The sequence below is a fragment of the Chiloscyllium plagiosum genome, chromosome 1 (genome assembly GCF_004010195.1).
Source record: "Chiloscyllium plagiosum isolate BGI_BamShark_2017 chromosome 1, ASM401019v2, whole genome shotgun sequence".
Lineage (NCBI taxonomy): Eukaryota > Metazoa > Chordata > Chondrichthyes > Orectolobiformes > Hemiscylliidae > Chiloscyllium > Chiloscyllium plagiosum.
This window is the reverse complement of record NC_057710.1, coordinates 89,437,534-89,452,775: the sequence shown is the minus strand read 5'-3', so window position 1 is coordinate 89,452,775 and position 15,242 is coordinate 89,437,534. Positions and strand designations below refer to the sequence as shown.

Sequence of the window (15,242 nt, the reverse complement as noted above, 5' to 3'; positions counted from 1 at the left end):
AGGTAGTGCTTGGTATGCTTTCCTTTATTGGTCAGAGTATTGAGTACAGGAGTTGGGAGGTCATGTTACGGCTGTACAAGACATTGGTTAGGCCACTGTTGGAATATTTTGTGCAATTTTGGTCTCCTTCCTATCGGAAAGATGTTGTGAAACTTGAAAGGGTTCAGAAAAGATTTATACGGATGTTGCCAGGGTTGGAGGATTTGAGCTATAGGGAGAGGCTTACCAGGCTGGAGCTTTTTTCCTGGACTGTCGGAGGCTGAGGGACGACATTATAGAGGTTTACAAAATTATAAGGGGCATGGTTAGGGTAAATAGGCAAAGTCATTCTCCTGGGGTCGGGGCGTCCAGAACTATAGGGCATACGTTTAGGATGTGAGGGGAAAGATATAAAAGAGACCTACAGGGCAACCTTTTCACACAGAGTGGTACGTGTATGGAATGAGCTGCCAGAGGAAGTGGTGGAGGCTGGTACAATTGCAACATTTAAGAGGCATTTGGATGGGTATATGAATAGGAAGGGTTTGGAGGGATAGGGGCTGAGTGCTGGCAGGTGGGACTAGATTGGGTTGGGATATCTGGTCGGCATTGACATGTTGGACCGAAGGGTCTGTTTCCATGCTGTACATCTCTATGACTCTATGAGGTCGGCAGCACCTGTGGAGAGAGATGTTAATGTTCCGGGTCAAGTGACCCTCTCTCTGAACAGTTCTGATACTACCAGACCTGCTGAGTTTTTCCAGCAATTTCTGTGGTTGTTCCAATGCCTCGGTTAATTTGGTGTGCCCAGGACCTCCCAGTGGCCAGGCAGCTTAGATGGAAGACTGCCATCTCTAAGGCTGGGGACCTCATGAGAAGGTTGAATTGTCTTACTGTTTCTGCCTGAAATTGTTGCAAATGCTTCAGACTTGACTAGCAGTGGGTTCTCAATCCATTTGATTGTTTAACTGACCGTCAGCACCATCACCTGGGGCATAGGCCCTTCCCTTTTGAAGAAACACCAAAATGTGTGTAGATAATACAGGAGCGATGGCTTCCTATACTTGATGAGCTCAGGTTGCACAACATCATACATAGCTTTGCCTAATGCAAGCGAGTCAGGGCCTTGTTAAGTTACTTTACAGTGGGCTGATATCCAACTCTGCCAAGACAGGCAAGCTTTCTAGGATATCTAGAGTTTTCACAATGCATGTACTTCCTGGAGAACAACTGAAAGTGAGTTCCATCTATCTCTCCAATGTTTATTAGAATCTGTGATGTGTTCACTACCTTTGATTTCAATTGAGTTGTTTTCTTTCATGGATTTCTTACCTTTTGATCCCTCCATCCAAGCCCCTAGCATTTCCTGTGTAAAAGGGTACCTGGGATATTCTGACAATATTACAACCAGTCACTGGAGCACTGCCGAGCAATTTATTGGACTTTTGACCTTAACTAGTTCTCTGCGTATTCAAAGTCTTTTTGCTTGGATCTTCCATGTAATTAAGCTTGGCTTTAATCAGAAATTCCATTACAGCACTATTACTCTCAAACCAATCAGGAATTTTCTTTGTCACTTCGCACATGTTCAGTATGAAGCTGTTAGATTTAAACCAATGAGTATGAACCAACAGACCTAATCAAGAACGTTCCTAGCTCACTACCTTCCTCTGGAGCAAATGCAGTAGAAACTGCCTTGTCACAGTGGGACTCCTGAATCTCAACAGGCAATACCTGATGCAGAGTTGACCACCATGTTGGAAATCATCATCGTATGAGATGCAAGGAAGTTCTAGTGGGGCAGTGGCAGTGTATCTTAGCTTTGAGACAGAGGGCCTGGGTTCAAATTTCACTTGCTCCAGAGATGTGTAAAAATGTCCCTGAACAGGTTGGTTAGAAAATATTTTTTAAAATAGGTTGGAAGGCTGTCACAATCAAGGTGCCAGTTGAGGTGCATAGTTTGGAAACCTTAGAGAATTTGAGGTGATGCAAAGCTAAGATGCATTTATATGGGGATTACCAGATTCACTGCAGAGCCGTTAGCAGTTCCCTCCTTTTTTACATGACTCGTTATATGTCAAGGTTTTCTTCAAAGTACTGAAACAATTTCCTTTCACCATATCCTGGCAGTTTGTAGTGGCTCTGCAAAGAAATATTCCCTGGCAGCTCACTGAACACTTTGCATATAGGTTTTATCGGAGGAATGACCTTGAATTCCACCATCCCTGTCCATTTGAAATAATGCAGCAAAACTGGATTGCATCCAATCCTTTCATCATTTAAATCTCAATTCATGTGCCCTCTAGGCACACCATTCTCTGAATTAACTTACTAAGTTTTGGAGCCATCCTGATTGCTGATAAATATAGATTTTGATATTTCATTTGGACCCTCTTTCGAGCCTGGATTTTCTTCAGTTAAACTGAAGCAACGATGCAAACAGCATATGTCCAAGAGCTTTGAATATTCTAAATTATTGGGTTCCTTATTTTATGCTCAATGGTTGCTGTACCTTCATACTGTTAATGTAGTTTTAATAGATCAGCCACTTGCTGCAGGCCTCTTTCCTGATGTACATATTTCAATTGGTTCTCCTGTATAAATGCAATGAATTCAGGCCTGCCCCAGATAGGGTTGCACAGTGGCGAGCACTGCTGCCTCACAGCACCAGGGATTTAAGTTTGATTTCAATTATGGGAGACTGTTTGTGTGGAGTTTGGACCTTATGTCAGTACCTAAATGGGTTTTCTCTGGGTGCTCTGGATTCCTCACACAGTCCAAAGACGTGCAGATTAGGTCAATTGGCCATGCTAAAAATTGTCCTGCAGCGTCCAGGGATGTGCAGGCTAGGTGCATTAGTTATGGTAAAAACCCTGTATGGGGTTATGGGGATGGGATGCACTTTGCATGCTCCATGGGCCAAATGACCTCTCCCTGCCTTTAGGAATTCTCTATATTCTTAGATTCAGTAACACCAGTTAAGTTCCTTCAGAAACAAAGATGTTCAGACTTCTTACAAAAGTGCATCTTCAATGCTCTCTATCTATTGTGCCTCAGCAGGACACAAGAACATAACACTAAAATATATAATACTAAAATCAGGTTATAATCAAAGTCAAGGACAGTTCGGTTGTGCTCCAAGGAGGCAGTGCCACTCCCCTGGCTGCTGGTTGCTGTGACAATGCAAGCTCCTTTGCACACTAATTCACATATGGTTATAAACTATCTAAACTTCCCCTACAAGATAAGTGACTGTGTTTGTGCTGCAATGGAAATAGCAAAAGTATCTTCAGCATGAATGGGTCCACAACATGTGAATGTAATTAGCACCACAACTTCCACAGGGGCAGGTGTACAAGTCCCCTTCAGCATAACTTTTGCTGCTTAAGATGTGTGCCATCTTGTCTGGATACAGATTAAAATATGGAAATTAGTGCTGTACAATCTACTTGGGTGATGTAGTTTTTGTGATTGAATTATTGGCGGTGTATGCAAGCTGGGAGATGTGGGTGTCAGGTAAGTAGCAGTGTGAATGATGATAAGGATGAGTCCTGTCCCCGGCAGACATGGGGCAGTGAGTGGTGCCTAAAGCTGGTGATTCAATCATTGATTGACTATGACATTTTAAGACATATTCACTGACCTTGACTACTTGCAGGAGATTTTTGAACTTTCAGCATCACAGTCAAGTCCTTGGGGCTTGCTTCCTTGTCATGACTTCCACAGTGGCCATCTGCCCTAATTACCTTTTGACCAATATCTGGAGGACCTCTTAACCCCTGCAGATCACTCCTCCTCTATCAAGAACTTCAATGGAATATCCAAAAACATTGGAACCTACTGTCTCCCACATGCTGTGAATTCTCACTGTTTCTGAGAGCAGATTAAATTCATGCACAATTTCCAGCACCTGCTTTGACAACAATGGATCTTCTTTTTAAAAGATGCAGGCTAGTTTTATGTGAGATTTCAAAATTTTAGATCTGCAGTTGTGAGCTATTAATGAACAGGAAATAGCAAGCCTGTACATCTTTCTACAGGAGCACTGAATCTTACATAGTTATTCACACAACTCTTTTTATGGATTATCCAACATAGTCACTATGATACATAAAATGCTATACAATATTGCACTTGATGAGGACAGCACACTTCCTTCCCTAAAGGACAACAATGAATCAGATCAGTTTTTAACAGCAATTGTCAATAGTTATATGGTCGTCATTAAGTTAGCTGTTAATCCAAACTAGTTTTCACTGAAATTAATTTTCACACAATCTGTCACGATGGCATTCAAACTCTCATCACCAGAACAATAGCTAGGCGTTCTAGCTAAGTAGATTAGTGACACTGCCACTGCATCACTATCTCCCCAGTATCCTGATCTAAATCTTATTTACCACGCTTTTGGGCATGTTATTTATTTTTCTGGCATTTACTTTCACTCAGGACAAATGCTTTGACTCTTTACAATAGTCACCATACACTTTTTCTTTTGATGCATGACAATAGCGTTAATTCTGAACTCCTGTGATCCTAAAGAGGAACTGCACTATCAGGGCAAAAGATATTTGCACCATTTTCAATTGACACTTCCTTTGGATTGGGATTACGAAAAAATTGAAACATGATCTAAGTTTTTCTTTAGTTAGTACAGGCAGAACAAATTTTATAAATAAAACCAAGACTACTGCTTCTCAAATTTTACATCATTCTAAGTTTTCATTCCACTGCATATTCCCAATAATTTGCATTCTAAAAAGTAGAGAAATTCTTTACAACGATACGATAAACGTACATTGCATTTAGCAATTCCAAGGTGTTCTGGAACATATTTACTAGGTTAACAGTAGAAAGAGATGTGAAAGGAAACTGCTGTATTACGTTTTCTTTTCCTTTCAAAGTTCCACACTTTTTAAATGCTTCATCTCAACATCAGAGCAAGTGTGACCTCTGTAAAGATTGCCACAATTGCCACTTTGTTTTGACTGATTTAAGCAAAGGATGATTTCTACAGCTTACCTGTTCAGCTCCCTCTCTTTTGGCATTGTAGGTATCCAAGTGTTCTTGTAGCTCCAATACACTAAACTTTAAAGTCTCTAACAATCCACATGAAACAAGCTGTATGAAACAAACAAAAATTGTTAACTTTATACATTTTGAATATAAATTAAAATTTATATTAAATATATATTAAAATTTAAAATGTACATTTATGCTGGAGAGACTAATAAACAGAATTGCTCAGTGAGTTAACACTATAATTCTGTGTTTGTAATTCTGGTTCCTCTATTTGTGCCCATAATCAAGAAGAGAGGTAAATTATCCTACGCAACTCTCCTTGACCAATTCAATGACTGGAAGCTGATTGTGTGGACTTTCCTATGTTGAGTAATGCATGGACATAATCCTGTCACATCTCTGGATGAGGTTAGGGAGAGATAGGGAAGAAAGATTTTTTAAAAATGAAAATAACAAAACAAAAAAAAACCTAAGTGGGATTTTAAAAACAGAATTTAATTTTGCAGATTGCCATCATTATAATCAAAATGTTACTTTTGCTACCGTAAACAGGCTCCAGCTAACTTTTGGTGATTTCCAAGGTAGTTGCAAAGCATTTTTGTATTTAAACATTATCTGTAGTCATCACTTGATTTAGTATAAGTGCTAGATTTTCACATCATCATTCGTCAGTTTGACGTTTCCCAATACACGGCCAACCGGTGAAGAGTTAAAGATAAAGAAAGTAACTTGAGAATATTACGTTTGATTTTACAATTTATGAAATATCAGAAAGCTGCTCATAAAAATGAATAGCAAACTACTTTGAAGCATTACTTTTAAGAATCGCATCATGCATTTTCTGGAATACAGCTATATGAATGAATGTGATTAAGTTGTAACTATTCTATAATAAAAATAGCATAGTATTACAGGCATAAAATTAGTATAAACCGTGTTTTTACAATTGTTATTAATCTTATTACCGGAAAAGTCTAAAAAAAACTTACAGTTTCAGCATCCACAAATACAGTAGGACAATCTGAACACATCATCATTACTTCTAATGAGCTCTTGAACTTTGACCCAATCCTCTGCAGGCTGTCCCCCAGATGACTGACTGAATCATGAGTTATGGCACAGAATTTTTTCTGAATGTTCTGTAGAAAAAAAGAATCAGTTTTCAACAACATTATCACCCAGTGTCAGTCATATTATATTGGAAACACTTTTAGATTTAGGATTATATATATTGAAGAAAGTGTGTGTTTGGCTTCAAAGCAATGTCCGAGTTTAGTAATAAATTAGTTGGTACACAAATCAGACATGTATTAAAAAACTATCAGGTGTTTTTGTACCTCATTCAATGCTAAAAATACTCACTGCTCCAGAATAATCCTGAAGAACAAAGGCAACCTCTCGCTTCTACTTTGCACTACCTATTCTTTTCATTAAGTTTCTTACCTTCCACCTTTAACATCAGGAATAATTTGGCACATTGAATTTGTTGCCTCTAAGGGATTTCTCCTCCCCATGTTTTCAAATTTCCCCAAATCCTCTGCAGTCTCTGATATGGTCAACACCACCCTTCTCAAGTGATCCTCTCCCAATGTTCAATGTAACTTGGCTGCCTTCTCTTGGTTCCACTCAAACCTACTGAACGTTGTCAGAAATATTTCTAGCAAGGGCCCAATTATCTCATCCCACATCTTTTCCACTGATGTACTGTTGCCCCTCCACGTACTGCTCCAAAACAGCCAAAGGAATGTGATCAGCTTACACATGTGCTACTGACATGAGTACTAATTCTTCACCAGTCTTCAAACACTGCCAAGATCCCCATCATCATGACTTTACAGCTCAATTTTCATTAATTGCCTGTCTAAGATTCAGTCTTATATGTGGCAAACTTGCCTCAATGACATATGATGCACCAGGGAGTGGGAGGTTACCTGGACACTTTCTTCCAGTAGAGTTACACCTCTTAGACTCGTGATAAGGGACAGGAAGGGATGACTGTGTAACACATGTGTAGAGATCCAGAAGGCACCAGAGAAAGAATTTTAACTCCAATAATTGTCCCACAGGTTTGAGGTTCTTGCAGCTAGTGTGGTCTGCAGAGATGAGCTAACTGAACATGGTGCAGGGAACAAAAGGGAATGTAACAGAAGCAGAGGACAGTATAGTTAGAGGGATAGATACTGCTTTCTGCATCAGAAAGTTTAAATCTCAAAAGGTTGTTTTGCTGTCATAGTGTCGAGTAGAATATCCCTTTGTGCGAGGGAACAACTTGGATCCAGTTGTCAAGGTGCAAGTGGGTACCATGTTATAGATAGAAAGAAGAAAGAACTTCTGCTGAGGGAGTATGAGCATCTGGAGGTTAAATTAGAAAGAAGATCCACAGAGGTAATCATCTCTGAATTATTACCCGAGTCACAAGAAATTGGCATTTGTTAATACAAATGAAAGCATTAAGTATGTGGCTTAAAGGTGGTGTAGAGAAATGACAATCCATTCATAGGGGAGCAGCACCAATTATCGGAAAGCAGTTGTTCCCACTATGATCATAGTTTATTTAAGAACATTGCTGACTTATCCAGCCTATGCTTTGAAGGGACCAACGTTCACCTACTCTCTTCTTTTATAAACTTGTAAAAACTCTTAGAACATTTTATTTTACTGGCTTGTTTACTTTCATAACCTTTCTCTCCCCTTTTAATTAATGTTTTGGTGTTCCTTTGCTGATTTCTAAAATACTTATAAAACTCAATTTTGTTAGTAATACTTGCATCATTAAATGCCTTTTTATTCAATATAATACTATCTGTAACTTCCTTGAAATTGGATCCATCTTCTCTAGAGTTAAGCAGAATAGAGGTGATCACATTGAACGATTCAAGATTATAAAGGTGGATTGTCAGGATAGACACTAAGAGTTTGTTTCCCTGATTGGCAAATCTAGAAGAGAGGGGCACAGCTTTAGGTCAAGGGGCCAACAATTTGGGAGTGAGGGGTGCAGATATTTATTGACTTAAACAATATGAATCTTTGAAATTCTTCCCTTCAGAGACTGTGGACTGATAATCAATGAAGTCACTTAAGGCTGAGATAGATATATTTTTGTCTATGAGGAAGTCAAGGGATGTGGGGAGCAGATGAGAAATTGGAGCTGAAGCCCAACATCACCCATAATTGCAGTGAATGATGGAGTAAGGATTCACAAAGTCATATTATGCTCGTTTCTATCTATGTTCCAAAATCACTACCTCTAGCCTTCTATCAATTTCCTCTCATTCACTGTCTGGGGTCTAAGGTTGAACCAGTGTTTTTGCAATCTTGACATCAAAATGACACAAGCTGACTTCCTGACCACACAATTTCTCCACCATAAAGAGGATTTACGTCCACCTTCAGGACCTGACCCTCTTTGCTGCTGAAATCCATAGTATGCTATTGCCAAATTCAGACTCAACCACACAATGTATTCCTAGTTAGACTATGTTCTTTATTCTCCAAACATTTAGCTCATTTCATGGTGCAGATTACGTGTAATTCATAACCTACATTAGATCTTGATACACCCTTGCCTTTTATTTAATATTCTCACTGTCAAGTTTAAATAATTTCATGGTTTAAACTCTCTTTAAAGCCTCTAATTGTATAACTTCTCAGAATGCACTACTGCAGCCTTCTGCATATCTCACTCTTTTGCCAGCCGTGGTCAGGCTACCCCAAGAATCCTCCCTGTAAGCTTTTTCTCCTTTAAAGCTACCTATGTGCACAAGCTTTTACCATCTCTCCTAATGTCTCCTGCTTGGCCTCATTATCCAGATTTTACTTAATTATGATTCAGTGAAGCACCATGGGGCACTGTCCCATATTAAAGGTGCCATATAAATGTAAGTTTCATTAATGTGGGATATTACAAAAGGATCAATGAATACCACACACTGAACTTGCTGCACATGCGTAATCCTGATGAAATTGGCAAGGATATATTGCAACAAGCATACAGTACCTCTGTCACAGAATGAAGAAACAATTTTTTTTCACTTATTGTGCAATATGTAATGGTGCCTTCTGGCGTTTTCCAAAAACACTGCTCTAAGAGACAGTGTTTTATTTTGAAAACAAACGGTTAGCTAAATTATAGTTGTTCAAGAGGCTCTCACATCCTCAGGTGCATAAATAGCAGAATCCATTCTCCTGTCAGTAAGATCTTTAAATCACTTTTAGTAATGGGGGACTTAAATGATATCAGTTAGTGCCTTCCAACTGACAGATTCAGTTTCAACAACTTTGGAACTTTAAAGCAAACAACTTGCTGTGAATCCACCACAACTGTCATCAAAAAATACTTATCATCTGGCAATAGATCACTGACCTGAAACAGTCTAGAGAACACATGAAAAGTATGGACTGCACAAGATCCATCTGTATCTGACAGCATTTGGTTGACGTGGCAACGCCAGGCTTCTTCCTCATCCTCATAAGCCACTGGTTGAAAAGCAGACAAGATTGCAGAAAGGAAAGGTGATGGTGGTGGTGAGGCTTGAATCTCAGGAAACTCTTCCTGGTCTCCTTCATCTTGACTGAAAATAGATACAAAGCAGATGCTCAAATCTATTCAGTTTATTAGACAGGTCATTGGGTGTCTAGAAAAACCAATCTCTTTGAGTTTTTTTATAATCCTGCAATATGCTTTTGTGATCACACAGCAAAACAGTGATGTAATGTTTGATTATATTTTTCAATAGCTCAGTTTTGTAATTGACACATTTTCCCTCATTTATATTAAAAGCATGCAGAAGTATACAATTTTTCCTTTACAAATTGCAAAAAGGTTCATATTATTTAAGAGAACATTTTGCTAAAGTTACTACATCGAAATTCAGCACTTGCTGTCCTGATCCTTTGGTTGTTTCTTCAGAATATAAAGTGCACTGCGAGTTTAACTCAAGAAAGGCATACTTTATATTATTCTTGGCAGCTGGTAACTGGATTATCAAATTAAAAGGGGTAATCTATGTGAAACTTGACCTCCGACTGACATTTTAACACAGGTAAAAGGACAGAACTCATTTCATTATTCTGCACATGCCAGGTAGGTTATATTGAGGCAAGAAAGGAGTAGTCAGTGTTCTAGGTCTTCTCACTTGTTTGTTTGAAAGATAACAATGCTGTGATTCAGGGCAGCAAGGAGCTGTAAAAAGGATTGAGGAACGAATATATGCAGGATACATTGCTTAAACGATGACAGCAATGTTGCAGTTTGCAGAATAGTTGAAAAGGTGATTTTGGATTTTCTTTTGTAACTATTCCAATAGTACACAAAGAATTCCTGTAAAATCATTCTAATTTTACATATTATAAGTAATCATTTGAGATGTGAGAACCACCACTGTCATGACAGCATTCTCTGAAAGATAAACATTTTTTGTTGTTGCAGTAATATCACGGAAATCCTGAAAGACATAGTAGAAAGTGACAATAAAGCTGCAGGCTTAGACAATGTATTTTGACATCGGCTCTTATTAGATGCAACTTTCCTCTATCAGAATAAAGTATTTATATATCAGTTCACAGAACCTTTTCCTTCATACAAAAATCAACACACTGATTAAATTATTTTTTTAAATTCAAATCCACCATTAGGAAGATTTTGTGAAAATTTAAAAGACATGAATAAATTTTTTAACCCAATGTGGTTTTCATTCCAGAAAAAGCAAGAAAATGTAGGAAATCTACCCATGATAAAAAAATTCAGAAATTTCCATAAAAAATACTCACTGTTCAAGTTTACTGAAAATTCTTACAAAACATGCAGAGTAAATATATCTGAGACTGTTCCTACTTAATGCAGGTAACATTTCTACAAATGCTAAACAGCACTTTGTTTCAAGTGCAGTCGAACAGCATCTGTGCCTTAGCTGGCAGATTAGCTGCATATAGACGCAGTTGAAAGCTGTATTGCACTATGTAAAATATTTTCTTCTGCAAAAGGCATAAGACCTTTTGCTGTCGTAGACAGTATTCTTAATTATCTTAAGTAGGGTCTACTTCAAGAGGTTGATGCATCAAAGGATGTCAATTTACAAGCTCAATCAATTTAATGGGTTTCACATTTGTGAAGTTCCTTCACATCTCTTGGCCATCTATCTTTTACTGTTAATTGATATATCAATCACTTATTTCCATTATACTCAGAATGAGTTGTTTCACTACACCTGCTCTATGTATGAAGGTCAATCAGTTGTTCATTATCTTTCACATTGTGTCTATGCAATGATGGGATTAAATATTTGGACAGAATAGAAACAATGAATGATCTTAGAACAAAGCAATAAAACTATCAGTTTCTATTGTTTCAGTTACTGCAGAGCTGAATAACTGCTGCATTGAGGAAGGGGCAGTTTTGTTTTGGTTTAAACTGGCTGGTTTTTCTATTGAATGTCACAACAAGGAGGGTTACATACGCTGGATGCCAAATTTCAAGATCTTTCATCAAACAGTTACAGAAATTTTATAATAAATCTTAGTGATACCAAAAGTGCAGGGCATCAAGGTTGAAAAGGAGGATGCTGAGACAAATCAAACAGCAGTGTTTAGGTTCAGGCAAGACAGGGCCTAAAAGTGTAGGAGGAAAGGAATGCTGAGGGAGAGAACTGGTTCCATAGTTTAAAGGTCTTTACAAAATATGCAGTGGAAGAGCAGCAGAGAGTTTGTTTTTTGCAGAGACATTACAGGAATTGTAAACATTTAGACTAGATTACTTACAGTATGGAAACAGGCCCTTCGGCCCAACAAGTCCACACCAACCCTCCGAACAGCAACCCACCCAAACCCTCCACCTAACACTATGGGTAATTCACGTAACCTGCACATTTTTTTTGGATTGTGGGAGGAAACCAGAGCACCTTGGGGGAAACCCACGCAGACACGGGGAGAATGTGCAAACTCCACACAGACAGTTGCCTGAAGTGGGAATTGAACCTGGGTTTCTGGCGCTGTGAGGCAGCAGTGCTAACCACTATGCCACCATGCCACCCTTGCAATTGCTACCTTTGCTATTAGTTTGACTATCCTTAGCTACATGTTATCTGGCACATCGTCCCTTTTTCTGAAAACCTATGGACTCCACAGGAGAGACAGGCCTTTTGTTCAAATGTTCAATAAAACTGATGAATTAGCAACAAGGAGAGTAAGTAACAGTCTATCAATAGTATTGTTTTCTATCCTGACCAATCAGGAGTGGAATGCATTCTGAATTTTGTTTTTGCAGTTTCTTATGAAAGATCAAGAAGTAACTCTAAAAACAGAAGATAAAAGGAAGCCCTTGATATCTTTGACAAAGTTTACAGTGAGACACTAACGTTTACTGCAATTCAGGACCACGTAGCTGTGGGGAAGACTTTCTTTACACACAAGTGATGATTACTTGGTAGCTGCTGCGTATGATCATGTTGGTTGTGGAGATGAAGAATAACTAAAAGGACCAATGTTGGAATATGGGAATGGAGCAAGATAATGGGTTTGTTTCCCTAGCCTTTCAAGCACTGGCATAGATCCAATGAGTCAAATGACTTCCTCTGTGCTATAATCAAGTGTATTCAAAAATATATTTTTGAGGTTGTAAATGTTCTCAATTTCACAGAGACCAAAGAGATGTTCATTGCATGCTTCTTCAACCAACTCATATTTCAAAATGTAAAGTATGGAAATATGTTGAACCCGAAAGACAAACGAATGGAACACATTTTCAGTATATGATGTCAACCATAGCTCATGCAGGAATACAACGGAGGGTAATATCAACCCAACCAGCAACGCCCTAGTGCCACGAGTGAACATTAAAAAAAAGTTTTTTAAAAATCTTTTGGGGTTTAGTCATGGTGGAAATAAGGTAAGTTGGCATCAGGAAGGGCAGAGGATAATTGATAGGGGGTTTCAGGAACGCAGTATCAGGAGTAAGCCATCTGACCAGTTTAGCATACTAGAACATTTTGAAATTAAAAACCTTTGCCCCTATGCAATCTTTATCTCTCTATGCACTTCCTCTAAAATGGTGCTATTGTATTCGAGTCTTCACGTTCACCTCTGTATTAAAACAACGTGCCTCCGACATCTCCTGTAAACCTTCCCCCCTTTTACCATTCAATTAGATCATCACCGATTATCAACCTCAGTGCAAGAAAACGATACTACCTCCATATTCTTTGATGCCATTAGTCTCCAGCAATCTGTCAACTTTTGTCTTGACATGTTTAATGCTCCAGCTTTCACAACTCTTTGGAATATACAATTCCAAATAGTTACCACCTGCTGAGTGAAGAAATCCCTCAATTCAGTCTTAAATGGCCGGCCCCTCATCCAGTGAATATGTCCATTAATTTTAGCTGAATAAGATACTTTTCCTACATCCACCCTGTCATGTTCTGTAAAAAATATTCAACAAGGTGACCCATCAATCTTGAAACTGTAGAACGCAGAGTCGAAAATGTGGGGCTGGAAAAGCACAGTAGCTCAGGCAGCATCCGAGGAGCAGGAGAGTCGACATTTCGGGTATAAGCCCTTCATCAGACAACTGAAGCATTCAAGTGAGCATTGTATGGTTTTTATTTTGAAGTAGACATTGAATGCGCAAACATATGAGAAAAGATAGGAGAATGGCACTAAGTCAAAAAACTCATTTGAAGAACTGGTGACCACAGTAGCCCGAATGCCACTTTTGTACTGTCACATTTCTGTAATTGTACATAAAGTTCTTCAGGGGAGATTGAACAGCCAGGGATTGTGGTCCACATCATACCAATATCTTGGTAAAAATCACACAACACCAGGCTATAGTCCAACCGGTTTAATTGGAAGCACACTAACTTTCGGAGCGACGCTCCTTCATCAGGTGGTAGTGGAGGGCTCAATCCTAACACACAGAATTTATAGCAAAAATTTACAGAGTGATGTAACTGAAATTATACATTGAAAAATTGATTGTTAAGTCTTTCATCTGTTAGAATAGAGTGATAGTTTCACTTCTTTCATGTGTAAATCACAAAACCTTTTTTTTAAAAAGGTGCATTCTCGGGTTAGCTGTTAACAATGGTGATAGCTAGACAATATGTTGAAGGTGTTGGCCCCTTGTGTTCTCTGTCCATTCCATGATGTTTAGATTGATTCTAATCTAAAAAGTGAGATAACGGAGTTTTACATAAATTCATGCAGTTTTTGAGCTCAGAGTTCTACATGAATGCATGCAGTTTTTGAGAAAAGTACAATGTAACCCAGCAAGTACAAATTCACCCCACAAAATATGTGTGTGCATGTGGGTTTTTGTCTGTGTTTGTGTGTGTCTGTCTGGGTTGGGGGTTGTGAGTGTCAGGAAGTGCATGTGTGTGTGCGCAGTGAGTGCAGAGTGTCTTACATCTGTGAGGGGGTGCATGTGAGTGTGGGAGTGTGTGTGTGGGTCTGTGTGCGCGTCCGTGTGTATGTGTGTATAGGAGTGCCTGTGTGTGTGTGTGAGAGTTTGTGTGTGTAGGAGTATCTGTGTGTGTGTATAGTGCAATGGTGGTCACCTGTAATGTGACATGAACCCAAGGTCCCGGTTGAGGCCCTCCCTATGGGCACTGAACTTAGCTATCAGCCTCTGCTCGGCCACTTTTCTCTGCTGCCTGTACCGAAGTCCGCCTTGGAGGATGGTCATCCGAAGCTCCGAGGCTGAATGTCCTGGACCACTGAAGTGTTCCCCAATTGTGAGGGAACCCTCCTGTCTGCTCATTGTTGTGCGGTGCCCAATGGGATATGTTGGTTTAGGTTCTTTAATATGTAAATCCCAGAATTACATTCTCAAGGTGTCATCAGCTTATTTTATAATGTGTCATCTCAGCTCAGACAATGCATTAAACGTGTGAAGAGGAGAAAGTGAGGTCTGCAGACGCTGGAGATCAAAGCTGAAACTTTATTGCTGGAACAGCACAGCAGGTCAGGCAGCATCTAGGGAACAGAAGATTCGACGTTTCGGGCACATGCCCTTCAGGAATGAGCAGAGAGTGTTCAGCAGGAGAAGATAAAAGGTAGGGAGGAGGGACTTGGAGGAGGGGCGTTGGAAATGTGATAGGTGGAAAGAGGTCAAGGTGAGGGTGATAGGTCGGAGGAGACTAACTATCCGTGATCCCAGTCTGGTTCACTGTGATCCTGACCTAATTAAATGTGATCCCAGTCTGCTTCACCGTGATCCTGACCTAACTATCCGTGATCCCAGTCTG

The 15,242-nt window shown here is 39.3% G+C and overlaps 1 protein-coding gene across 14 annotated transcripts in view; it reads right to left on the bottom strand.

The window, feature by feature from the left end:
• The window catches only part of fryl (furry homolog, like), a 474,538-nt gene that overhangs the window by 42,626 nt on the left and 416,670 nt on the right, over positions 1-15,242 (bottom strand). For all 14 annotated transcript variants that reach the window (XM_043691269.1, XM_043691279.1, XM_043691242.1 and 11 more), the window contains 3 exons: positions 9,365-9,572; positions 5,991-6,140; positions 5,002-5,100 (listed from right to left, as the gene is read on the bottom strand). In XM_043691269.1, coding sequence (XP_043547204.1) covers positions 5,002-5,100; positions 5,991-6,140; positions 9,365-9,572 — 457 coding nt within the window. The remainder of the gene's footprint in view (positions 1-5,001; positions 5,101-5,990; positions 6,141-9,364; positions 9,573-15,242) is intronic.